Source organism: Lontra canadensis, unplaced genomic scaffold (genome assembly GCF_010015895.1).
Source record: "Lontra canadensis isolate GAN:19392208 unplaced genomic scaffold, GSC_riverotter_1.0 scaffold63, whole genome shotgun sequence".
In the NCBI taxonomy this organism is placed as follows: domain Eukaryota; kingdom Metazoa; phylum Chordata; class Mammalia; order Carnivora; family Mustelidae; genus Lontra; species Lontra canadensis.
The window spans coordinates 3,997,801-4,022,986 of NW_022631057.1; the positions used below are offsets into that span (position 1 = coordinate 3,997,801).

The 25,186-nt window shown below is 50.6% G+C and overlaps 1 protein-coding gene across 2 annotated transcripts in view; it reads right to left on the reverse strand.

Annotated features, from left to right (window-relative positions):
• Positions 1–230: 230 nt before the first annotated feature.
• MAPKAPK2 (MAPK activated protein kinase 2) overlaps positions 231–25,186 on the reverse strand; it is a 44,205-nt gene continuing 19,249 nt past the window's right edge. The window contains exons 2-10 of one of the 2 annotated variants that reach the window (XM_032878180.1): positions 4,568–4,707; positions 4,305–4,378; positions 3,964–4,043; positions 3,379–3,505; positions 2,687–2,762; positions 2,123–2,247; positions 1,781–1,866; positions 1,570–1,650; positions 231–1,118 (exon numbers count right to left, since the gene is read on the reverse strand). In XM_032878180.1, coding sequence (XP_032734071.1) covers positions 975–1,118; positions 1,570–1,650; positions 1,781–1,866; positions 2,123–2,247; positions 2,687–2,762; positions 3,379–3,505; positions 3,964–4,043; positions 4,305–4,378; positions 4,568–4,707 — 933 coding nt within the window. In that variant the 3' untranslated portion in view covers positions 231–974. The remainder of the gene's footprint in view (positions 1,119–1,569; positions 1,651–1,780; positions 1,867–2,122; positions 2,248–2,686; positions 2,763–3,378; positions 3,506–3,963; positions 4,044–4,304; positions 4,379–4,567; positions 4,708–25,186) is intronic. The other variant, XM_032878181.1, reaches the window with a different exon arrangement.

The window sequence follows — 25,186 nt, forward strand, 5'->3', positions numbered from 1 at the left end:
AAGAACCAGTTAATAATGGCAGGAGGAAGGAGGGAGGCTGCTCGGTGGATAAGCGCCTCAGAGGACTAGGACCAGCACTGAATGGGGAGTAGGGGGCCAGGGTGGGGATGGTCCAGTCTTCCTGATCGCTGTGCCAGTGCCTAAGTCACTCCTCTCTGCCTCCCAGAACCAGCCAATGGGCAGGCACAGGGGCCCCGCTGGGAATCTGGACAGGCTTCTCAGGCACTTTGGCAGACCCGATATGGGCACGGCAGGCCCAAGGATGGGTAAGGTTCTTGAGCCACAGCAGGGCCCCTCTCTCTGCAGCCCTGCCTGCCCCGGGCCCCTCAAATGCACAGTCCCAGACACAGGTGTGGGCACACGTGCACACACAGACGCAAACGCACGCACGCGCAATCACACTCTCCTGTCCGTCTAGCACACTGGTTACATCTGAGGGCTCCGGCAGAGGTGGGTGGCATCCTGGCCCCGGCCCCCCACAGGGCCGGGAGCTCCCAGAATGCCTCGGCCAGCAGGGGCCTCAGGCTGTAGTGGGGAAAGAGAGGGCAGGTGCGACAACACAGGGACAGTCCCTAAAACAGTTTCCACAAATACCCTTGAACCAACGCTGAACCCTTACACATCCATAGAGGAAGGGGCCTGGGTAAGAGGAGAAGAAGTGGGGGAAAGAACAGTAAAAGGTTTCATAAAAATTCTAAGTCAAATTACTGATAAAATTTCAAAATGAGCACAGGGTCAAGAGCATCCTGCTCCCTTCTCTCCACACGGCCCCCAGCCTCCCGGCCTCCCAGCCTCTCCCTCTCTGAGGTGGCCAGAACCAAGGTGGGTCGCGGCCCCTGACGGGGTTCCGGGATCCACGCCGCCAAGAAGGAGGCGAGGTGGAAGTGGACAGTTCTGTGTCTCTTCGCTTAAAAAATATATTCAGGTCGAGAGTTATTGCTTGTCCTCCATTGGAGCGGGATGGGCTCAGAGGCTCAGTGAGCGAGGGCCGCGGCCTCCAGGGCCCGAGCTTTCTTCCGCCTCTTCAGAAGGAGAGGATTGGACGCATCTTCAATCTTCTTTATCTTGATCTGCTCGTAGTCAACACGCATTGTGGCCAAGGCACTGGTCATCTCCTCCTGGGAAGGGGAAGGGTTCCACCAAAGGGAAGACAGAGGAGACAAGAAACACAAGGAAGGGCAGGGTGAGGGCAACAGGGGGTGGGAGCCAGGAGAGAACAGACTGGTCAGTGGGTCCAGAGCTGACAGCAGGGACCCCCCCAGTGACCCTGCTGGAAGCAGAAAGAGCATTGGATTGGGAGTCAGGGGACCTGGGTTCATCACCAGCTGTGACCTTGAGTCAGTCACCCCCCATCTCGGACTCAGTCTCCTCATCTGCAAAATGGGATGGTACCAGACCGCCTTCCAGGCTCCTCTGGAGAGCCAGTGGGCCGTGCGCTTATAAGGAATGGCCAAGGCTGCGTTCACACCGAGCACAGTCCCCAGCCCAGCCTGGTCAGGGAAGTGGCTCACAGCCACTGCTCTTGCAATAGACCCCCACTCTCCCCGGAGCAGCCAGTGCTTCCCTCACCTTGACGTCTTCCCACCGCTCCTTGTCCTCCTTCAGGACCCGGCTGGTGTGCAGTGGGGTTTGAGGGACCTTTGTTGATTGCTGGGGGTGCGGGTGCAGGGGGAGAAAAGGAGGTCAAGTGAAAGCCTGGCGTGGAGCAGTCATGGCTGGACCCTTCCCCCCCGAGGGACAGTTTCCACGGACCCAGGTCTCTCCGGCCCAGCAGGCTCACCATGATCCAGGGGTGGTTCATAAACTCCGTGATGGTCATTCTCTGAGTGGGCTCTGTTTTCAGCAGGTTCCGGATAAGCATCTTCACTGTGGGGGTGGGGCAGGGAGACAGCTCAGGGGCCACGCTCTCCCTTCTGCTTCTTCCCCAAGTTTTCAGGGAGAAACCAGATGTGGGGGTGGGGGGTGGCTGCAGGGAGGCAGACAGCACAAGGAGCTAGCCCCAAGCCAGGCCCTTTGCACAAACAGCACGTACCCAGCAGGGAGGGACACATGTACAGACCCACACTGCGGGCTGGACGGCCACAGGCACACGCGCGCACACCTGCACGGGTGGGGCCCTTACCTTCCTCTGATACCTCTGACCACTCTGGATTGGGAAACTCATACTGGCCCATTCGGATGCGAGTCTTCATGCCCGGAGAGATGGCAAGACCATGGTTGGAATAGAAGGGGGGATAGCCACACAGCCTGGACCGAGGAGCAGAAGAGGGGGGACAGTGCTGGGGTTATTAGGGGCCTCCCGCCAGGAACAGAGTGGGAAACAGGCTGGGAAACAGGCTTCTGGTAAAGGTCACGGAGAAACTACAACTCGTGGGGGTTTCAGGCACGATACATGAAGTGAGTAACAGGGCCCAGAAATCCAACACATTTTCCTGTCTGTTAGCTAGTTTATACCCACCGCTTAGCTACAGAATCCAATGAACACTGGGAGAAGGGGACATACAGGGGATTCCCAGGGAATACCCCGTCCAGAAGGGGATGCGAACCTTGGCTTCTTCCTCTTGTCACAGAGAGGTACAGCCTCCTTCTGCACCCTGCCCCAGCCCCGCCCCACCCCTGACATGCTCACAGAATGTCCCCCTGCCCCAGCCCTGCCTTCCCCCCAGGCCATCCCTGGCACACTCACAGGATATACATGATGACACCCAAGGACCACATGTCACAGGACTTGTCATACTTCTCAGGACCCAGCACTTCTGGAGCTGCAAACCAAAGGTCAGCATGGGTGGGTCCAGCCCTTGAACACTGTGATACACCTCAGCTTCTCTGTTGATCACGCTCTCCATCCCAACCCTTCAGCCATCGTGATGGTACTGTAGCTGGGGGTTGTGGGGCAGGGCAGGGAGGGGGACCGCCATAACCCAGTGTTGGGCTTGGGTCGGGGAGAGCAGAAGATCCTCCCCCAGAAGGAACCCTGGGGCTGGAGTCTGAAGATGAAACAATTCCTGAACTGAAGAGCCTTTCCAACCCATGCTGCCCATTTAATCGGACACAGGAGTTTATTCTGTGTTAGTCAGCTGGGGTTCCAGAACCCCACCTGTGCCCCCGGACTCCACTGGGAATCTGAGCGCAATGACAGCTCTTCTTGGGGAAATTATGGGCGTGCACAAAATCCTGCCTATAATCTCAGACAGATTAATCTCCCACAATGCCTTGATCCCAGCTTAAATCTGATGAGCCCTACTTCTGGGCAGGTCATATCCGCATCAGCTCCAGGAAGGGTCAGAAAACACAACAGGCCCAGTGGCCCGAGAGCCGGAGAGAGCACCTGAGAACAGCTCTGGGGAGAGACGAGCTCCCAGGCCTCCCAGCACTTACCCACATAGTACGGCGTATAACAAGGAGTGGTCAAAGAGTTGTGGCTGGTGGTTTCCTTGGCAAAGCCAAAATCTGTGAGTTTCAGGATGGCATTGGGCCTTTTGGAGGTGTATAGGAGATTCTCAGGCTACAGGGAGAGAGAGACAGACAAACAGCAATTCTGCTGAGCCTGGGAGGAGCCATGAGAATCAGAAGGGTAAGGATTCCTGCCTTCCCTCATCCTTCCAACCATCATCTATCCCCCTCGATGGGCACACCATAACGAGCGCCCCTGCCTCTGGAGCTGACAGAGTCCTTGGAGACAAGAGACAAACACAGAGAACCACGAGCGAACACCACAGGGACATGGAAACCAAAGGCGTGACTGCGTGGGACCAACGACGGACCGCAGTGCTGGGCGTAGCCACAGACGCCTTGGCTACTGGGTCTGGGGGTATGGCCAGAGAGGGCAGAGAATGGCACCCTGTGCTACTCCGCCCTCAGGAGCCAGGCAGCCGGGACACAGGGTCACTGCGGCCCCACAGCCGGGGGCCCCCCCACCACACCTTGGTTGGGGGGGACGGGCAGCAGTGAACCCCGGGGTACCTTGACATCCCTATGCGCAATGTTGATTGAGTGCAAGTACTGGATGGCCTCACCAATGCTCTTCATGATTTCTGACGCTTCTGGAGCCGTGAGGCAGGAGAAAGAAAGGCACAAGAGGCACCATTAGGTCTGATGACTCACTACACTCCGTGCCCTCCCATGCAGCCCCGGGCTCTCTACGTCCCCCACCCAACCCCCCCAGAAACGGAGAAACAAGGCACTGTCCTGTCTTAGCGGGGGATGGCAGGCCTGGCAGTGGGCCTCGGCATCTCTGGCAGACAGCAGGCCCCAGAGCCCCCTTCCCCCAGCCCTGCCTGCCGCAGCCTGTCCCCACAACAGACCCTTTCTACCTCTTTCTGTGAACGCTTGGTCTCCTCGGTCCTGGATTCGGCTAAAGAGTTCTCCACCGTCCAAACTGAAACAAAGCCACAGTCAGATCTGACGGGTTCAACACCCCACCAGCCCTCTCCATTCCCCGCTAAAAAAAAATGGAGCATCAACATTTCAAGCTCTGGCGCGCAGACCTGGGCAGTCCCCAGAAGGCGAGGGGTCTGAGTGGGCAGTGGGGACAGGCTGGGCAAGGAGAACAGGCCGGGCTGCTTACCACTCCATGACAATCAGTAGGCACTTCCTGCCCGCATACAAGTTCTCGTAGACATCCACGATCCGCACAATGTGTGGGCACTGCGAGGCCCGCCAGTGCAGCTCCACCTCCCGGCGGGCCTTGGGGCAGTCCTGAAGCATCTGCAAGCCAAAAGGCCTCCTGGGTAAATGCACCATTTCTGCAGGCGGACAGCCGGCCGCCGCCCAGCATGGGCCTGTTCCAAGGCCTTGGCCCTGGAGCCCACGGACCTCTCCACTGGGGAACCGTAAGCTCCGTGCTACCGCTGGCCTCTACCAGCTCCCTTGGCATTTCCTCTGGCCTCTCCTAACCCTTCCTGACTTAGAGTTTTGCAGCTCCCTTCTCTGCTCTAAAAGAAACCTTAAGATGACCCCCATGGGGCCTTGACAGCTTTACTGAAATGAAATCAGCCCTTGAACCATTCTGACTAGCTATGGGTCTGAAGTCTATTCTAGAAGGCAGGCAGCTGTTGGGGACTGGGAGACGGGGGCTAAAGGAGGCATTGAGGAGAAAGACACTGAGGAAAATGAATACCATTACAGAAAGGAGCCTAGAGAAAGGAGAGACTGAATCAGTAAGAAAAGGTACTTCCAAGATCCATCAAAGTCCAGCACACCAAATCCAGAGCAATGTGCTTTCTACCTCTGTGATTTACTTCATTCATCCAGCCGACAGCCTGATGGGATCGGAAAGCTGCTTCTTATTAGGTTTGCCACCTTGAGCAAGTTCTTGAACTCACGAGCCTCATTCCTATGCCTTTGTCCATGGACCAGGGGTCAGGGGCAAATGGAACACGGATCCCGAACACGGATCCCTCACCTTGATCCCTCACCAGCCTCAGGGGCTGAATCTTGACAAATCCAAGCCAGGTCCATGAATTCCTTTACTCGAGGACTAGCTTGGGAACATGCCTAAGATCCAACACCGTTCAAGAACTTTGTAACAAATCTGCTAGCAGCCTCTTAAAGGGAGCACAAGGCAGCTGCAGCATCTTTCCCCCACCTGGCACCTGGAACTACGGCAGTCACTTTAGCTCCATAAGAGAGACCAGGAGATATGGCAGCTACCTGGGTCCTTGCTGACACCAACGAGCATCACTCAGGATTTGTTTTTGGCAAGATAATCATCTTTCCTTACTATTTAAACTGCTTTTAGCAGAGTTTTTTTATTGCTCAGAGCCAAAGGCTGGACAGCTAAAGGTATATCCCTATGTAAAATAGGGGATAGATCTGTTGCAAGGATTAAGTGAAACAATTCTGCAAAGCACCGAGCAGGGTGCATGTCAGATGCCCAACAACCAGAGCGGTCACTTCCCTCACAGACCGTCTGCTGAAGGCACAGCTCCAATGCTAGAATAATTCAGACAAAGACCCTAAGAGACTTAGCATCTCTGTGAGCCATCAAGTTTAGCCCTGCATGGCCCTACACAGCTGGGGGATGTGGCAGGAAATTCGGTCAGAAAGATCAGATGGCCAGGATGGAGCCAGACAGAGGGCAGTGAAAGGCAAATACAGGAATTTCCAGCAATAAAACTAGAATTAATCATGCTGCAGTCCATGATGTACTAGGCCCTTTCTAACTGTGCAACTGCCATCTTATGGGATGAGGAAACTGAGGCTCAGAGAAATAGTGTGTCCAGGGCTAAGTTCCTGGGGAAAGGCAAAGCCAGGGTTGAAATCTAAGCCTGGCGGATTCCAAAGCCCAAGCCTTTTCCATGACACTACGAAGCTTTACGAAGAGGGGTGGAGGCCGAGACTTGGGCCAAGACTTGTCAATTTCAGACAGCCAACTGCAGACTGGCCTTGCAGAGGTGATCCCCAAACAGGTGCCCTAGTTCTGTCTCCCCGAGAGCAAGCAGGAGGCAAGGTCCCGATGGGGTTACACTGCCACCTAGTGGCCATATGGGGGCACTGCACAACTTTGGAGTTCTGCCACCAACAATTTTATTATGGACCAGGAAATAAGTTTATTTTCCTTTCTCATGCTCTAAGAAACGCAGGACGAGGCACTGGCCAATTTCATTTGCATGCAATTCAACTCAACAGGCATTTATTGGGTCCCACATTGTCCTGGATGCCAAGACAAAATAGAAGAGTCCCAATCTGAGGGTGCCAGGGTACTAGAGGAGGTAGACACAGAAAAGATCTCTATCGCCCCCTACAGGTACATCGATCACTATGAAGTCCAGAGAGGAAGATTTACGCGGAGGCAACCTGAGGTCAATCCGGGGAAACAGGGCAGGGGTCTGGAATTTGTCAATATCTCCAGTGACCTTGGAGAGGTCATTACCCTCCTAAGCCTGTTTTGCATCTATAAGTTGGGGGGCGGGGTAATACCTACCTGGCCCCCTTCCTCACAGAACCATTCTAAGCATCTAATGAAAGAGTACTTCTGAGTGCTTTGTGATTGGAGAGGCACTCATCACTAAAAGCCAGCAGCACAACTGCCCACAGCACCGGACCCTCTCCATCACCTCTGAGCTGAGGCTGGAGCCCACTGAGAAGCGGGCACAAGTCGCCAGCAAGACTATAGGATGGGTTTATAAATGCAGCCCAGGGACCACAGCCTGGGTAGTCGCTCTAAGGTCTGACCAGCCAGAGCTGTGCTAAGTGAAGACATCCCAAGGCCCAAACCCAAGGGCCCCTTGGTCCCTCGTGAACTCAGAGCTCACACTCCAAGTTCTGCTCTTTCTGCCTTAGGTTAGATCGTGTGGCAAAGGAGAATTTGCAGTCACAAGGCCTGGGTTCACATCCCACCTCCAGGCTTAAACACAGTTCTTTACCTGCTAGATGAGCCAGACGGCCCCAGTACAACACACCTGGCCTTGGGAACCATGTACACCTCACTTCCCAGCTCTGTTCTTCCCAGCCTGGGTCAGGTAAGCCAACCTTCCTTTCTGAAAAGGGTTTCCTCATTTGTGAAACGGGATTAGATTTCATGAAATCAGTAAATTGGAAAGAGTAGTATTTTTAAATTCTAAAAGAAAAATAATAATTTCCCATGAAGACTGATGCTTGGCATCTAGGTACGTGTTTATCAGAAATCCCTGAACGGATATGAAGATCAGCTCAAGCCGTGAAAGCAAGACCTTCAACTGCGTCAGGCAGGCAAGCTGGCTGATGTCACGGGGCAAGAGCCTGAAGAGCCAAAAAGGCTTTGTAGACAGCTGCGGGGTACAGAAAGCCTGGAGGGAGCATATCAAGAATGTGATAATCTGGAGTAGAGAGCTAAGTAAAGAACCGCAATGGGGTGGGGGGGTGTGGGGGGGCGTGCAGGGGGGAGTGGTGGAGGTGCCTGAGCTCCAAGCCAGAGGAGAAGGGGAACGAAACAGAATTCCTGAGGTGCTATCGGGGCCACCAGAAGGTTCAACCAGAAGCCAACAGAGTCACCTAGGAAAGGTAGGAAGGGCTCACCTCTATGGCATGAACAAAGACAGTGGAGGCCAAACGGCCCAGATCTATAGATCTCAGGGACCCAGACTGGAAGGAAGGAAGGAAGGAAGGAAGGAAGGAAGGAAGGAAGGAAGGAAAGAAGGACCTTCCCTCTAAGAAGCCACATGCCCTTAGACACAAAAAGCCTAGTAGGGTTCATGAAATATTCTGAGCCCACACAAAGCATGGAACAGATACTGTGACTTGTCTCCATCCCCTGTAGCGCACATCTGAAATTCTCTTGCACTGTAGAAAAGGTTAATTGTTGTACATGCTAACTTGCAATGCAAGAGGCAAGACTACCTACCAAGTGTGGCAAGGGCCAGGGACCAGGCCACAGAACCACAGCCAGGGGAGGAACCTCTAGGATGATAATGGCAATGAGGGAGACATGGGAGCTCTCTCAGAATACTGTTCGATGCCTCAATTTGCTGGCAACTGAAGGGAAGAGGAATGGGGCCCCCAATTTTGGCTCCTTATGGCCCCATTATCCCCACCACCCCCACATCTTCCGTCATGGGGCCACAGGAAAAGACTTGGTAGTCAGCATCCTAAACCTAGCTAAGCCAGAGAAATGGGAAGAAACAGAGACCAGGGCCTGAAGCATGGCTCAGCAGCAACGACAAAAGGAGGACTGGATGGGAAGGAATAAGTCCCAGGCCCCACGAGATCATCCCCTTCACAAGCTCTCATTTTGCCGGGTGTGTGAACTTGTGGAAGTCTCTCACCCCTCTGTGCCTCAGTTTCCTATCTGGTAAGACAGGATAATAACAGTACTTGCCTACACTAAACAAGGCACATCATTAAATAGAAGCACATCATGGAAATTACTAAGAGCAGCGCAGGGCACAGAGTGAGAGTACGTCAGTGTCTGCCCCCACTTCCCCACCGTGCTACTGTGGAGGAGCTGGGGTCCTGCTCGTGCACACCTCATTTCAGGGGTTATGAATAGCTCCAGGCTCGGGGCAGAGGGGAAGCCAGAATACTGGAAGGGAGGCAGTCTCTGGTGCCCCAGCCCTGAGCTCTCCCTCTGCCTCTGAACACATCACAAACTGGACAGCTGGGGGCAGGGTGCACTCGCCATTGAGTGAAGGAATCCATTCCTTCCCAACACTGCCTGGGAGCCAAGAGTGATGCAAAAGTCTGAGTCAGGCACTGGGTGTGCTGCCGGTGTGTGGTTAAAGCAGACCCTCTAGGGCGCTCGCGGCAGGAGGTCAGAGCAAAGGTCCCGTGTGCCCTGCCCCAGCCCCCAGCCCTCCCGCGCTTCTGCTCTCCCCGCCCACACACCCCAAGCCGAGCCATGCTCTGCAGGGTAGAGGGAAAGAGGAGGAGGATGTGGGCAGGAGGGCTGCTGCTGTGTGTCCCCGGACTGCTCCAGCACAGCAGGATCCATGGGAGCAGGAGAAAGGGAGCCCCTGCTGGTATGCTCTGGTATGCTCTGCGCTGAATGGGTGCTGGTGCTAAGTACTCCGCACCAGGAACCCCCATGCCCATGCTGGAGGGAGCATCCTGCTTTATAGATGACCAAGACTTGGGCTCAGAGAAGCTAAGCAATTAGTCTGAAGCCTTCCAGCAGTTGCCAGAGGCAGGGTTGGAATTCGGTGCCTGTCCTCCCTGCTCCCGAGGCTCCTTTCCCACCACCCATAGTAAGGCCAAGGCACAGGCACAGAATCTGCCATGACTATCCGTGATATCAATGCCAAAAACAGGGGCTGAAAGTACAAACCCTTTGATCCCAAAATTCCGCTTCTAGAATCTACCGTGAGCTTCTCTCCTAGATAGAGCTGATGGTACGCACTTCCCAGCCCTGAGTCAGCTGCACCAACCAGAAACCGGAGGCTCAACAGTAAGCAGTCAAGAGATTGCCTTCTTTAAAAGTGCACTTATCTACACAATCCGTAATCACGGAAGCGATGTTTGAACAGAACGTCGAACAGGGCATGGATTCCCGTGCCTGTCAGTTTCTGGGTCACAGCCGGCCGCGGTCAGTGGTGGCATTCACTCTGTTGTTTTCTTTGCAGCAAAAATCCCAATCTTAGTTTCCTTATATTGACTCATCAGAAAGTGTCTGATAGTAAGTGAAAAAGCCAATTTACAAAGCCTTATTATGTAGAGCACAGCTCCATATAGATAGATATATACCTGGGCAGGCGGGTGTAAAAGGAAGGGTGTTCATACTCAGTCAAATGCTAATCGGAATTCTATCTGAAAAGCAGGACGACAGTGACTTCCTTTTTTCTTCCTTAGATCTTTATTTTCTAGGTGATTTACAATTAGCATTTGTACTTTCTAAAGTCAAAGAAAGAAGCTTAGCTCTCCAAATGTACATCAGAGGCTGTCATTCACACCGCCAGGCCCACGGGCCAGGGAGCAGAAGCTCGGGCTTCTCTCTGCCAGGCAGCTGGGGCTGGCAGGTGCAGGCTGCTCTCCGGACAGAGTGGACACGGAGAACTAGAGCACAACGTGTTCCATCGTCCTCAATCCTCTCCCGCTCCCCTCTGCCCTGACTTTACCTTCAGCTCCCCAGCCAGCGGGCCTCCGCATCAGCTCAAGCATCTTTACACCTCTCCTCTCAGCCTGAAGCTGGGCACCTGGACCTTACGGCCCTGGATTGGTGAAAAAGGGAAGTGTGAGGAGGTCACGAGGACAGGGAACCAGGACACACTGTCCTTACATCATGTGATCTCTGTCTGAGCCCTTCAAAGCCCCCATCCCTGGATCTGAAGCCAGGGAAGGAAACAGGGAAGAGACACACAGCACAGGGCTCACCCTCCCAGAATGCCATCACTCAGGCTACATGGGGGACCCAGTACACGCCACACACTGTTTCGGAGAGTACTGGGACAGAACAGAGAACACAGCAAGCATGGCCTGTGCCCCCATGGAACTTCCATGTGAATGCAGGATACAAAATGAAAAAGTAAAAAAAAAAATTTTTTTTAAGTTCTATCTTGTGATCTGTGTGTAAAGGAACTAACAAGGGTGCTGCTGGAAACCAGCAGTGGCGGTGAGGGAGACGCTCCGTCAGCCCCCCAAATTACAGAGAGCTGCCTCCAGCCAGGAGACACGGTCACTTGCCTCCTTACATCTAGCCCAGCTCAGGAACATAAGAGATGACAAACGGATAAGTCTTAGTTGAAATTATTTTACTCTACACCTAGGGAGGGATGGGGACAAGAATGCCCCCTTGTAGAACTTCCGCAAAGCTCAGTGAGGAGCTACTGACGGTCCTCCCCTAGAAGATGATCTATGCAGAAATCTAACAGCGGAGTTCGTAGGTTACTAAAGTAAAAGATACACAGAAGTACCGCATTGGGGTCCCCAGCTGGTGCACACAATCCCAAATGTTTGACTAGAGGTAAAAGTGGTTCTCTATTTACTACAGGCGTGGGTTACTGCGAAAGGGAAAAACCCCTACCCACAACAAAGCTTAAACCTACAGTGGGGAGTCCAGTCCTAAAAGCCTTGAGACAACCACACCACTGCCCAAAGACTAGCTGGACCTTCCTGTGGTTCCCACCGTCTCTCTCCAGAACCTTCCCCGGGGCAGCCACAAATAACCAAGGTTCAACAAAAAGGCAAGAAGCTTAAAAGCCACACCATAAATGACAATTTAAAAAAATATTTGCAACACATAATGGATAAAAGGCTAACTTAACTCTGGCAAATCAATTGTAAAAGATTAACAATCTAATATAAAAACGGTCAAAGAATAAGAACAGGCAGTTCAAAGAGAAAGGAACACAGATGGCCAAACGATTCTTGATGCAAGTCATTAAGAGAGAAATGCTTATGAAAACAATGATAGTAATTTCACCAGAATGGCAAAAATGTTTTAATGTTTGACCAAAAACAAAACAAAATAAAACTCTTGGGTTTCTGCCAAGACTTAAGAAAGGGCACTCTCACAGACGCTCGCCGGGGATATGACCGAGTGTGTTGTTTGAGGAATTTGGCCGTATCTGTCAAAATTGTAAATGTCTGAACCCTGCATGAAGTCACTGCCCAGCTAGGAAATCAACCTACAAAAATGTTCCTAAAGCATTTTAATAGCCCCAAGCTGGAAAGGACCTACGGCCACCACTTTGGAGCTGTGGGAACAATGGTAGAGATTTGGGGTGCGGGCAGAGAGGGAGAGAGGCAGGGCCGCAGGGGGGAGAAGGTGGTCGTAAATGGAAGAGCAGACAAAGGACAGGATGACACTCTGGCTCTGTCATCACCCTCCTAGTCTGCTTAGCAGACCTTTTTTGGCGTTACTTAATTAACTTTTAAAGTATATATTCCTAAAGGCAAGAAGCAAACACACCAAAAGGTTAATTAATGGTTCAGTGTAAATGCTGGTGAAATAGGTAATACAGATGTTTTCTTCTTTGGTGTGTTTTTTTAAATTTTGAAAAATAAAAAAATGTACTGAACAGAGTAGAAAACATGATACCGTTTAGGTGGTTCTGTGTCTTAAGGCAGAGAGGACAAGGTATATGGGCTTGTAGATGTTTGCAATTTTTCTGTATTTACCACCCCCCGCAATGTTAAGAGTGTTGACCACCAGGGAGTAGGTTCTTAGAGAGGAACTTGTGGGGTCTTTTTGTTTCCCCCCTTTTCATTTCCACTTGGTATCTTCCTGTGCTATTGGGATCTTACCATCTGCATATGTTTCTTTTTAAAAATTAAGCCGAGGGGTTTAGAGTCTAAGATGCAGAAGGGCCCCAGTTCTCACTTGGCCCCTGACCTGAGACAGGGGATCCCACCCTGGCCGTGGGAGGGAGAAGACCAGACCAGGGCCCCAAAACACCAATGCTAACCACTTCTGACTTACATGGAAAGGAAGGCTGCGCACAGTGGGCGTGTCAAGTATTCTGCAGTCTTACGAAGGAAACCGAAAGACTGGGCGACACAGATATTTCTCTTTCTTCCAGCAGATGATGAAGACTTTGAAAGAGAAAGAGGAATTTTCACATACAGCACACCGACCATGTGTCAGGTGCACTTTAGGTTTAGAAAATACATGACACTTAAGCCTCCTCGCAGCCCCATGGAAGAGGGGCCGTTGCTGACCCCATTTACAGGTGTGGCACCCGAGGCCCAGTGACACGACCTGCCCAAGGACACAAGGCCAGTCACTGCCCACACAGAGAGGCAGACCCAGATCCCACTCTAAGTTCCAGGTTCTTTTCTTCCCTACAGAAGGGGCTTTGACAAACCAACCCTGAGCGGCTCCTATTAGTTTACTGTTGCCCTGGCTCCTGCCTACCGGTTCACAGATCTGTCCCCACTTATCTCTGCATCAGTGTGGCCCCGCACAGAGCTTGGTGCAGAAGAAACCTAACATACGCTCACCAACCGGACAGCAGGCTGCACATCAGAACAACCCTACAGCCTGTGGCTCACGCCAGGGTACACGGCTTCTTTCCTGGGGACACAAGGGAGACAGTGGTAGGGAGGAAACACGCTCAACTCTACCAGCTGGCTTGAACACAAAGTCTTCAGGAAGAAAACACGCCATGTTCTTTGAGGTATCTAGGTACGACTTTAAAGGATCCCGAGATGGACAAATTATCAAAAGAAATTAAGATAAGGGCCCCCAGGTGGCTCAGCTGGTTGAGCACTGGACTCTTGACTCCGGTTCAGATAGTGATCTCAGGGTGGTGAGATCGAGTCCCACATGGTGGTCTCCGTCCTCGACACCCTCTGCTTGAGATCCTCTTCCTCTGACCCTCCTCTGGCTCACAGGTGCATGTATGCAAACACGCACATTCTCTCTTTCTCTCTCTCTCTCAAATAAGTGAATAAATCTTAAAAAAAAAAAAAAAAGAAAAGAAAAAAAGAGGCGCGCCTGGGTGCTTCAGTAGGTTAAGCACTTGCCTTCAGCTCAGGGTTCTGGGATCCAGCCCAGCGTCGGGCTCTCTGCTCAGCGGGGAATCTGCTTCTTCCTCAGTCTCTCCCCCCGCTGACGTTTGCTTTCTCTCTCTCTCATCTCTCTCTCAAATGAATAAATAAAAAATCTTTAAAAGAAAGAAAGAAAGAAGGAAGGGAAGGAAGAGAGGAAGAAAGAGAGAAGTTAAGATGGAAGGAGGTCAGCAACTCTGCTTCTGGCCCATGCAGCCGCCAACAACTTGACCCTGTACAAATGACAAAGCAAATTCAAATTCTTAATAGAAATGGTCAATGCCATGTCATCATCATTACTCCAATTTAGTGGAATGAGATTCACGGCATGTATGCCTTCATCAACGGATCTAATGGGAGGTGGAGAGAACTGAGAGACAGACAAGGTGGAAAAAGAGAAGGATCCTACAAATTGTGAGGGCGGCACATGTGCGCGCGCGCGCGCGCGCGCACACACACACACACACACACACACACATATATCCCACCCCTGACAACAACTCCGCCATTCCACAAGCCCAAGATGGGAGGACAGCAGAGTGTGGAGAAAAAGCAAAAGAATAAGGAGTGAAGTAATTGTTGTGGTCACCTAGGAGAGAATAGATGGTAGAAGATATGAACCACTCTTCCCTACAGTTAGCAGAAATGGTCCAGATGCAAGACAGAGCTCACATCACCCATCATGAATACGAGGACATCTGACAGACATGCAAGATTTTTTTTTCCTTTTTTCCTGCTAAGACCATGTCACTTGATAAATTCTTGTCATGCTTTTCTAAAGAGTTTACCTGTCACAAAGCCAGAGATGCAAGGAAGGGAAACACTGCTTGAACTCAGTTCTAACCAGGAAGCAAAGTCTAGTAAATTATACAGGAAAAACAAAACACCCGTAGTTACCAGAAACAATAGCAACAAGGATACCACATTGGGAGGAAGTAACCTTGTCATTTTGGAGTTCAAAGGAGGGATGAAAAAAACCAGGGGACAAAAGCAATTGTTCACCCTGGAGAAAACCACTATTTAGACGTTGACACAACAGAGCAGTAGCAGCAGAGATCCCGCAGGGGAAGGCATTTTGCAAAATGAGGTCTGGTCTCTCTCAAGCAGATTCTGAGTACGTAAAGCACAATAATCCCTGAAAAAGAAAGCAGGAGGGGAGAGGCATGGACAGTTAGGTCTACAGTGCAGGGAGCCCTGATGAGCTCAGACACTGAAGACAAGACAGACCCCAAGAGAGGCGTGAGCTCATTAAACAGAGAGAGCAGGGCTTGTGGAAACACAAGAACGACTCGAGGCTGTCTGCACCCTACACGCAAAGCCATGAGAGAAATCAGGGAGGGCGAGGGCCCTTCGTGGGGGCTGAGGCTCTAAGCTACAGAAATGACAATACAGGAAAGTTCATCTCCAGTATGTTCCATCCTTGTTATCAAGGAGAAAGTTCTTCAGATTGTAATAAGCTACATGTCTACACACACTGAAGGGAAACCTCAAATGCAAGCTGGACCACGAACCAACTTATAAGCCCCCAAAGATGACGGAGTTACGTGAGTCATAGAAGACTCAGATCCCAGGATGCAGAAAGCACCTGTGGGTAATCACACAGGAGGAGGAGTCAGCAGGGCCCTGCTTTTCAGCAGCATCCGGCCCCCAGCACCCACCTCCAGGCACCAGACTGAGCACTTGGGGATTTAAGGAGCTGACAGACTAGTCAAGGAAACAGATTCAAGGAGAAAGACACAATACGTAAACAGAATGGTTGTTAGAAGGACTGCTTAACTTCACCTCTGTCTCTGGCAAAGCTTAGAACAGATCACGACTTGCACCGTCACTGCCCAGCCTGGGTTCCCTGAGAAGCCACAGCACGTCCAAGTTCAATACCTTTTTCAGCAGAGTTACTAAATTATAGACCAAGGAATGCCAGATGAAAGAGGCCTTGACTTCTACAGAGTCTAGGGACAGTCCCTTGCTGGACCTTTAGCATGACAAAGAAAGGAAGGGTGAGACAACAGAGCTCTGCCATAGTATTTGTGACTGTTACCAATGACCGATAATGACGTGTTATTTAATGGATCCGGGGCAGGCAGAACACGCATCAAACTGAACTCAACGCCCCCTCTGACTTGCTCCTCGGCCTCAGTAAATGACCATGACATCACAACCAGCCAGGCCCCAGAGGTAAAACGTGAAGTAGCCATCCTCACCCCCTCCCCCTCCCCCACAGAACCAATCCGATTTTGTCTTGGAAGATCTCCAAAAAACCCGTCTTCCCTCTTGCAGTCTTGCTGCCACCTGCTTGGTTCCCTTTTGTCTTGTGTGCCTTCTGACTCGTTTCTAGACGGTAGCCTTTACCTGTTCCCATACATCCCATGCCAAGCCCTGAAAGGCGACTGTGAGCAGGACATGGCCTTCCTTAAACATCTTCACTGGTGAAGAGGACTAAACCCAAATTCCTCAGCCCGGTCTTTCCTGGCTCCCACCACATTATCTCTGCTCTCGCCTCCCCACACATTCTCCCTGCTCGAGCTCCACTCCACTGCCCTGCCCTCAAACACGTCATGCCTCCACATTCGTATCCCTCGAGCACCAACGCAGTGTCATCCTCTCTGTGTAGCCCCCCTGATGACCTCCAGGCTAGGTCAGCACCTCCTTCTTCTCTGTTCTCACAAGACTCTGGTTAAAATCCTACTTCTACACTCACTGGTGTGATTTACAAGACCATTCCTCCCCCTGTTGTGTAGACCACGTGCCTCCTAGAGGCTGGGGCTGTATCTTATTCAGTTGGTTTTTTGTTTGGTTTTTTTTTTTTTGTTTTTTTTGTATAGTTGACACACAGGGTTCCCTTGGATCTTGTTCAACTTTAATTTCAGACCCTCGGCCCCATACACAGCATTATGGCTGCACTCAACAAATACCTGCTTGTGGACTGAGCCCAGAGAGCACCTCCAGCAACAAATTAAGAAAGGCTGCCTGGAGGGGCGCCTGAGTGGCTCAGTGGGTTAAGCCTCTGCCTTCGGCTCAGGTCATGATCTCAGGGCCCTGGGATCGAGCCCCGCATCCAGCTCTCTGCTCGGCAGGGAGCCTGCTTCCTCCTCTCTCTCTGCCTGCTTCTCTGCCTACTTGTGATCTCTGTCTCTCTCTGTCAAATAAATAAATAAAAATCTTAAGAAAGAAAAGAAAAGAAAAGAAAAGAAAAGAAAAGAAAAGAAAGAAAACGAAAAGAAAGGCTGCCTGGGGCTTTGCTGAGTATTCTACTAGCGGGCTGTCTGAAGACAAAGACTGGACAGCAAGCTCACCAGATCTGCAGATGACCCAGAGCTGGATGTGTGCTAGGTAGCACGTTTCTAAAAGATTACAGCAGGTGAAAATATGGGCCAACACAAAATGCTATGTTCAAAAAACGCATCTACCATAGCACATGATAAAACAGACCTTTCTCTGACCAGATGCGTGTACCACGAGGAGCGAGGGTAAAGGCCCTGAAGCCGGGCTGCCCAAGGAGTCCCCGGTTCCCACACGGACGAGCCGTGGCCCCGGGGGTCTCCTAACCTTCCTCAGTGGACTTCAGTGTAATACAGAGATAATAACAGTATCTGCCTCGTAGGGTTGTTGGTTGGGTAACAAGAATAACAATGCATTTGCCATGACAATTGTGCCTCGCTCGGTAAACTCTATTACTTTGTGCTGCTGTTGCTGCTGTGGTTTGGAAAAGCTACTTCTAAGAAAGGAGAGGAGAAGCTGTAAAGCACTGTGGTTAAAGCAGGGAACTAGAACTGGACTGTCCCAAGTTCAAATGGCAGCTCCAAGCTCAGGACCTGCCTGAACGTAGGCAGTCATTTCACTTTCCTTTTGGTTGTTTGTTTTGGTTTTTTTTTTAAGATTTTATTTTTAAGTAACCTCTACCCTCCACGTGGGGCTCAAACTCACAACCCCGAGATGAACAGTCGCATGCTCTTTCGACGGAGCCAGTGATCTGGTTCTTTCCTTCTCTCCCCTGTCTTCATCCATTCAGTGGGGCCAGTGATGGTATCTGCCAGAGACCGCCACATCAGTGTTCTTTCACGTGGAGGAGAAACAAAACAGCTAGAGAGAAACTAAATGTCCACTAACAGAAAAGTAGTCAAACAAATGATGGTTCACCCATATTGATACATAAAATAATATACCATTATCACAAAGAATGAGGTGGATCTAGATATACTAAGATCAGAAGTTCTCCAAAAATGATATTCTTCCATGAAAAAAGCAAAATCCGTGCAAATGGATACATGCAGTCTGATGCTATTTTTGTAAAATGTTTTGGAAAAAAAAAAAAAAAAAAACAAGAGAAAAAGCAGAAGTGCATGTATGTGTATTTACTCACACGTCTCTAAGTACAGACAGACTTGCTTTGCACAGTAATACAGAACTACACAAATGACCATGCAAAGCAATCTTAATCATCAATGGAAAAAATTAAGATTATTCCATGACCTTTAGGAATTTTTGTCAAAACATTAAAAACTCTCTTACAGTCAGTTACAAAAGAATAGAGAAATGGAAAAAATAGTAAAACTTGTGTTTAAGTACACCATAGTAAGAAATATTAGACACTAAGAATGAGTAAGCTATTTCATTGTGAAAATTTCCCGAGGAGTTGGGACAGCGCCTGCCCTCTCGCTGTTGGACACACGCCATGGAGGGAGCACCTTTTCTGTGTCCCTGCAACCTGTCATACTCTGTTCGAGGTCTGGGACAGTTTAACATTTTATCCTTTGTGCTTTCAATGTTGCAAAATACCTCCAAGAGTGACTTCGATGTGAGTTTTTTTCCCCTGTGTCACTTCCTCTGGAACTTCTTCATCCTTTCGTCACCATCACTCATGTCAGTAAGTTTGCCCTCCAGCGTTCCTCCCGCTTCATCTGTGGAGTCTTGAATGGTGGCCGTGTGGACATTCCCACAGTCAGCTAGTAATTCCCTCACCCCATCTACGTTCAGTGGCAATTCCACGTCCAGCATTACCACTTTTTAATTCTTTGTGAAAATTTCATCTTTGTTGGTCATTTCCCTCTTTTGATCATCCATGTCTGTAATATGTCACATGAGTTTATCCCTAGGGGACAGGGGGGCAACACAACTGCACACTTTCCTCTCTGTGTGCGAACCCAACAACAGATGGGCTAAGTGACCACCACTGACAGACTCTGAAAGAAGGGATGTGATTGGTCACTGATCATAAAAAACATCTGTTATGTACATAGTGATCTGTGGGCTGGGGAGCTCGTAGCAAAGTTTGGACTCTGCAATTACTCAGAGTTAATACACCACGGCAAGTGGTGTACTGGGGGACTGGTGTTCTTTAGCTAAACCGTGCTAAGTGAAATCCATGCATCCTGGAACTGCAAAAAACAAAGACTGTCCTCCACAAAGGATATAATATGGAAATACACATACTGAAGAATAACACTGGTTACCCTTCCGGAAGAGCTCCATTATTTAAACTGCTGTCAATGACTAAGTTCTCTGCCTTGAGAATGGGCTCAACCTGAGATGATTTTCCCCCTCGGAGGACACCTGAAAATACCTGGAGACATTTTTGATTGTTGCAGCTTGGGGAGAGCGGGCAAGGACAGGACTGCAAGTGGGTAGAAGCAGGGGGTGTTGCTAATTCCTGGGAAGCATCAGACAATCCCCCCCAGCAGAGAACTACCTGGTCCTAAATGTCAACAGTACCAATGCTGACAAACCCTGTTTTAACCCGATAGCTCTTATTAAGTTCTTTTTAGTGATACCTTTCTCAGAAGATTGTGGCAAAGAGTAAATGGGACGGTGCCAAGCAGAAAGTACACGGTGAATGCTATTAACATCAAAGGCTCTAGATGACTTCGGATGGACTATCTCAATACCACCTGAGATTTGTGGCATTTCCTTACAAACATTCACCCATCTGGCTCCAATGCCAAGATGTGACTGCTAAGAAGTGAACATTGAGAAAAAAAAAGTGAACGTCGTGTCAGCTCATGGGTTGATCTAGTACCTGGATCAAGACAGGGGGCCAGACCCAAGCACACTCTCCACTCTCCCCCTCACAGACCACATCTAGAATCCAGTGCTCACCTCTGGGCAACACATCTGAAAAAGAGCATTAAACTTCCAGAGGGTGATGACCAGGACAGGAAACATCTGAGAATCATGTCAGCTGAGGAACAGGTGATTAAACTGACTTCTTCAGCTGAAGGAGAGAAACCCTGACGGAGCAGCTGAAAGACGAGACGGGATGGCGGTCCTAAAATTCCATAGGACTGTCCCCGAACAGAAGAGGCAGAAATTACTAAGGAGCTGTCTCATGAGAGTAGAGGCCTCAGGGACACCTGGGGGGCTCAGTCGGTTAAGCCTCTGCCTTCAGCTCAGGTCATGATCCCAGGGTCCTGGGATGGAGCCCGGCATCGGGCTCTCTCTGCTCAGCAGGAAGTCTGCTTCTTCCTCTGCCCGGCTTGTGCTCTCTCTCCATCTCACTCTCTCAAATAAATAAATAAGTAGATAAATAAAATCTTTGGCGGGGGGGAAGAAGAGTAGAGGCCTGTAAGGTAATAAGCTCTCCATCCTTGGAAACACTCCATGAGAGACTATCAGGTGGGCTCTCGGGGAATTCTGACACTAAGAGAGCCATCTAGACGAGCAATAAGGCACGTTCCACTACTCCCAAACTGGAGTGCAGAACACAATGAGAGGGCAGGGCAGAGTCCAGAACAAGAAGTGACAACAGCCTCCTTTGACCCAGCCATCCCACTCCTAGGTATCGACCCAAGAGAAATCAAAACATTATGTCCACAAAAAGACTTGTGCAAGAATAAGAATGTTCGTAAGCTTTACTCCTCATAGCCCCAAACTGGAAACACTCCAAATGTCCAGCAACAGGAGAATGGATAGGCAAATTATATGATATCCATACAAGGGAGTCCTACTAGTATAAAAAGAAACAAGCTACCGACACAGGTAGCCATGTGGATGAAACTTACATAAAAATGTTCATACCAATAATTTCATTTCTGATGTTCCACAACAGGCAAAACTAGACTATGATGAAGGACCACCAGAACTGTGACTGTTAAGGAAGGATCCAAAGGAACTTAGTAAACATTTTTAAATGTTTGTTCTAGATCTTTTTTTTTTTTAGAGGTGGGGGAGGGGCAGAGGGAGAGAGAATCTTAAGCTTGCTCCAACTCAGGAGCTCAAACTCAGGTCCCTGAGATCAGGACCTGAGCCAAAATCAAGAGTTAGTCTCTTAACCAACTGAGCCACCCAGGAGCCCCATGTTTGTTCTCTACCTTGACAGAGGTTTGGAATTCACAGATGGAAGCATTTATCAAAACTCATCGAATTACATATTTAAATTTTGAGCATTTCGCTGTTCCACAAATCTTACCACTAAAAACAAAAAAATAAATGCATGAACAAATGCCAAGCTCTAATTAATACCTACATATACGGAAATGTTGAAGGTGCAGTGTACTGATGTCTGCAACTTGCTATAAAATACACCCCTGAAAAAGGCGGATAAATGGGCAAGAGAGGGAGAGATGGAGAAAGACCTGAGAAAGCGAGCAGAGTGGAATGTTCATGGTGGAACCTGGGTGGCTGGGGAGATGGGCGTTCACCGGACAATTCTTTCACGTTGGTTGCGTATCTAAAGTGTTTCATAACAAAGAGTGGGGGAGGAGGGCAGGAAGTTATAGCCAGTAGGGATCACAAGGGAAAAAGAGGTGGCTGGAGGAGCACGGGGATTGTCAAGGGAAAGAAGAGGAACTGTTCTGGCCAACACCAGGGCCTCTCAAGGGCAGAATTGCAAAAGGCCCGGCTGACCTGGGGACAGGCAATCATAGCCAAGATGGAACACATGTGAGGTTGGTACTCAGACCTCTGCTGTCGCAAGTCCTTATTCCCATGAGACCAGTTCCATCACGATTTGATGCTCTGGTCCCAGACAAGTCCTTGCCCTTCGCTGGCTGCTGTACCTGCCCCTGGACACTAAAGGGACCAGTTTGGAGGACCGTTAATGTGCTTTCCTGCTCTGGCAGCCTACTGCTCATTGCATCTGCGCAAACCACGTTTCTAGACAGGAGCCAAAGAACACAGAGACGTGGTGGCAGCTTCCGCATGCTCTGGCTAGTGTCCTACAGGCCAAAGGTAGGGAGCTGGCTATCGTATCAGTATGTTCCCAAAGAAGGGGACTGGGTATAACCAGCTCTCAACTGTAGGCATGTGGACCAGCCACTCTGTCGGTTAGCCACGGCAAACTCTGAATCAAAGAGAGCACCCCGCCCCCCCAACACACACCAGGTTTCTGGGACACAGAATGTCACAGGAACCCTAGAGAATTAAGGAGATGCATTTGCTAGAGGGGAAAAAAAAAAAGAGTCAATATTTGAAAAAATCCAATTTCAATAATTTTAAGATTATCTACTCTACTATCCTCCCCCTACTCCCAAGGGCATGGATGATTCACACCTGATACATACAAGACTGTCAGATTTTCTGCGGCATGTTTTCTCTCCTCTGTGCCTCTCTACCCACCTCAAGGACAAACACCCTGGAGTTTGCCAAGGGATAGAAGGATATGGCAGAAAGCTGACTGACCTGGTTCTAGCCCCAGTTCTACAATTAACTGCGGAGTACTTACCTGTAGACGAGGCACTTTTCCTCTGCCTTCTCCTGTGAAATCTAAGACACACCCAGCCTCCCTAAGGTCTCAGGTTTCTGTAACTCTGTATTCTTTGACATGATTCTCTCTTCCTAGGTACATAACACAACCTTAAAATTTGTTTAATTTGTATATATTCCAAAGCCCTTCTGTGCATGAGGTCATGAGGTCACCTTTAAATCCATAATCCGGGGGAAGTCAGCGTGCTCCTCATTTCAGACACATGGAAACTAGGGTGCAGAGGGTTTGAGATATTTGCCAAAGCTCCCCTGCTGGTTGGGGACACAGGGAGGGCTACAACCCAGGGTCCTGAGTAGGCCAAGCAGACTTCCCGAAAAAGCACAGGGGGCCTGGAAGCCCCTCCCAGATTTTAGTACCTATAACCAGCCCCCCTCTTTCTCGGCCTTGCCCACTCTGGTTTCCCTGGAAACCAGAGTCTAGTGCTTCTGGCCTCAGATCTTAAAGGGGAGGGTACATGTGTTTCTCAATCCAAAGACCGTTACCTCACAAACCAAAAAACAACTCTGGCAGGACTTCCTTCCCGCCTTTCTCCTTGGGGTGGGGGGAGGGGAGGAATGGGAGAGCAGACTGCCTAGAGATTGAGACTTGGAAATGGGAGCCAAGAGCCTGGAGGAAGTCTCTGGAGTGCCTGGGGGTGGGGGAAATCCCTCTCCTCCCTCGGAATAACCGTGGCCAATCACCTAGGGGAAGTCTGGGGTCCTCATTATGCAGGACAACAGGACACCCTGTCTAGGTCCAGATGTGCCACAGCCGCAAGCGGGTCCATGACAGGAGTGGAGACCCAGCAAGGAAGGCTAGGACCTGCAGGAAAGAGGAAGGCGAGGCGTGTGGTGTCATCCTCTCAGCCACCTCCATGCCCAAGACACATCAAGCAACCGCCATGACGTCTGACCAGGTGAAGACGGGACACACAAGAAGGGAGAATGGGGAGAGATCACAGGAATGGGGACTCAGACACTGCCCTGCCCTTTAGCCTTGAGGGGACAGCAGGTCAATGGCTTGGTCCCTGATGGCCGGGACATCTGAAGATCCTTCTGAACAAGTAGAGCCCCACCCTGGGGTAAGAAAGAATTTCCATAATGACCAATTTGTCTAGTGTGGCCTAAATGCATTCCCAGCAGTGGTGATGCATCCCCAGCTGATGGGGGAAGGAGGGAGTCATTCCCTACTCCTCTCCTACCACCCAGTCCTCCACCACCATTACCCAACACCCACCTCCAGTTAGCCCAGAGGTTCCTGGCAAGGGCTCCCTCCCTGGGGACGGGAGCAAGTCCACGGGGGTCAGAGCTGCTGGTCCCTCCGGAGACACTGGAGCCTGGGAGTCTGCAAACACAACCCCAGCTGGCAGCAGCCACTAATGCTCCTGTTTCCCAAACCAAAGCCTGGCCCACCCAGACTTCCTGTGCAGGGGAACGGAGGGACAGCATCTGCCCTTTCTCTACTAACAAGAAGGACTGGGCTTGCTCCTCCCCCATCTGAATGACTCTGGGCCTCTGTGGCTGTGACTGAGGGAAGGCAAGACACGGCCAGAGGAGCTGGGAGGTAAGGGACACCTCATCCTAGTTCCTAAGGACAGACTAACTCCTCCGCCTTTGGGAGGAGGTCTAAAGAGGAAAAGCAGCATAAAAAAATATGTATTAATACATACGTCCATGTAAACAGATAGGGAAATTCTGAGCCTGCCTTAATTACACAGTGGACATGTATGATCTCCAGGAAGATGACTGATTCCTACTCCCATTTTTTCCCAGTTGTCAATTTGCTCAGAAATCCTTTTCCTCCTAGCAAAGCTGCACAGGAAGGGCACTGAGGTCTGCGATGGCCTCGGGAATTCCCTGGATCTGGGTTCGTTCCAGTGAGGAACCAGGTAAGGCCTCCCAGACCTTCCCGAAGGAGCCAGCCATGGGGGCACCAGACATTCACACCCACCTCCTGTCACCAGTGGTCTAAAAGCAATTCTAGCTGGGACTCTTGACTTCTAAAACACGGCAAACTTTACTAAACACACGTCAAAATTCTGAATCCGTCCTTAAATTTAAGCCAAAATGGCTTCATCTCCATCCTGCTGGGTACTGGACAGCTAAGTGACTTTCCACCCTGGTCCCCCCTCCGGATGCCTTGTGGTTGGTGAAGGGGAGAAAATGGCCTGCCCACCTGCTTCCTCCCAGCTACCACCTCGAGGGTCAACATGCACTCCCCCAGTGGACAAGGAGAACACAGAGATAAGAGAGCTAAATCTTGCTCCCCTCCACTTCCAGGATTAGCACGCAGCTGCCTCAGGATCACAGCCCCTCCCTGCGCTCCGGAGGGACTCAAAGCAGCCTGGGCCTCAAGCAGGGGTGTCTGCTCACTGCTCGTTCACCCCCCCACGCTGCAAACTGCCGCTTCCCAGGCATGACAGATGTAGCTGCTATTCAGCATGTTCTGGCCGGGACAAAAGCCTTCTCCAGAAGCACAAAGCCAGCAGGGAGGCAGACAGAGCCAACTTCCATAGCAGCCACCTGCCGGGGGCCCTTCTCTGCCACACCCTACCCCCACCGCCAGCACACACGCACGCACGCACGCACATATGTACACACACACACA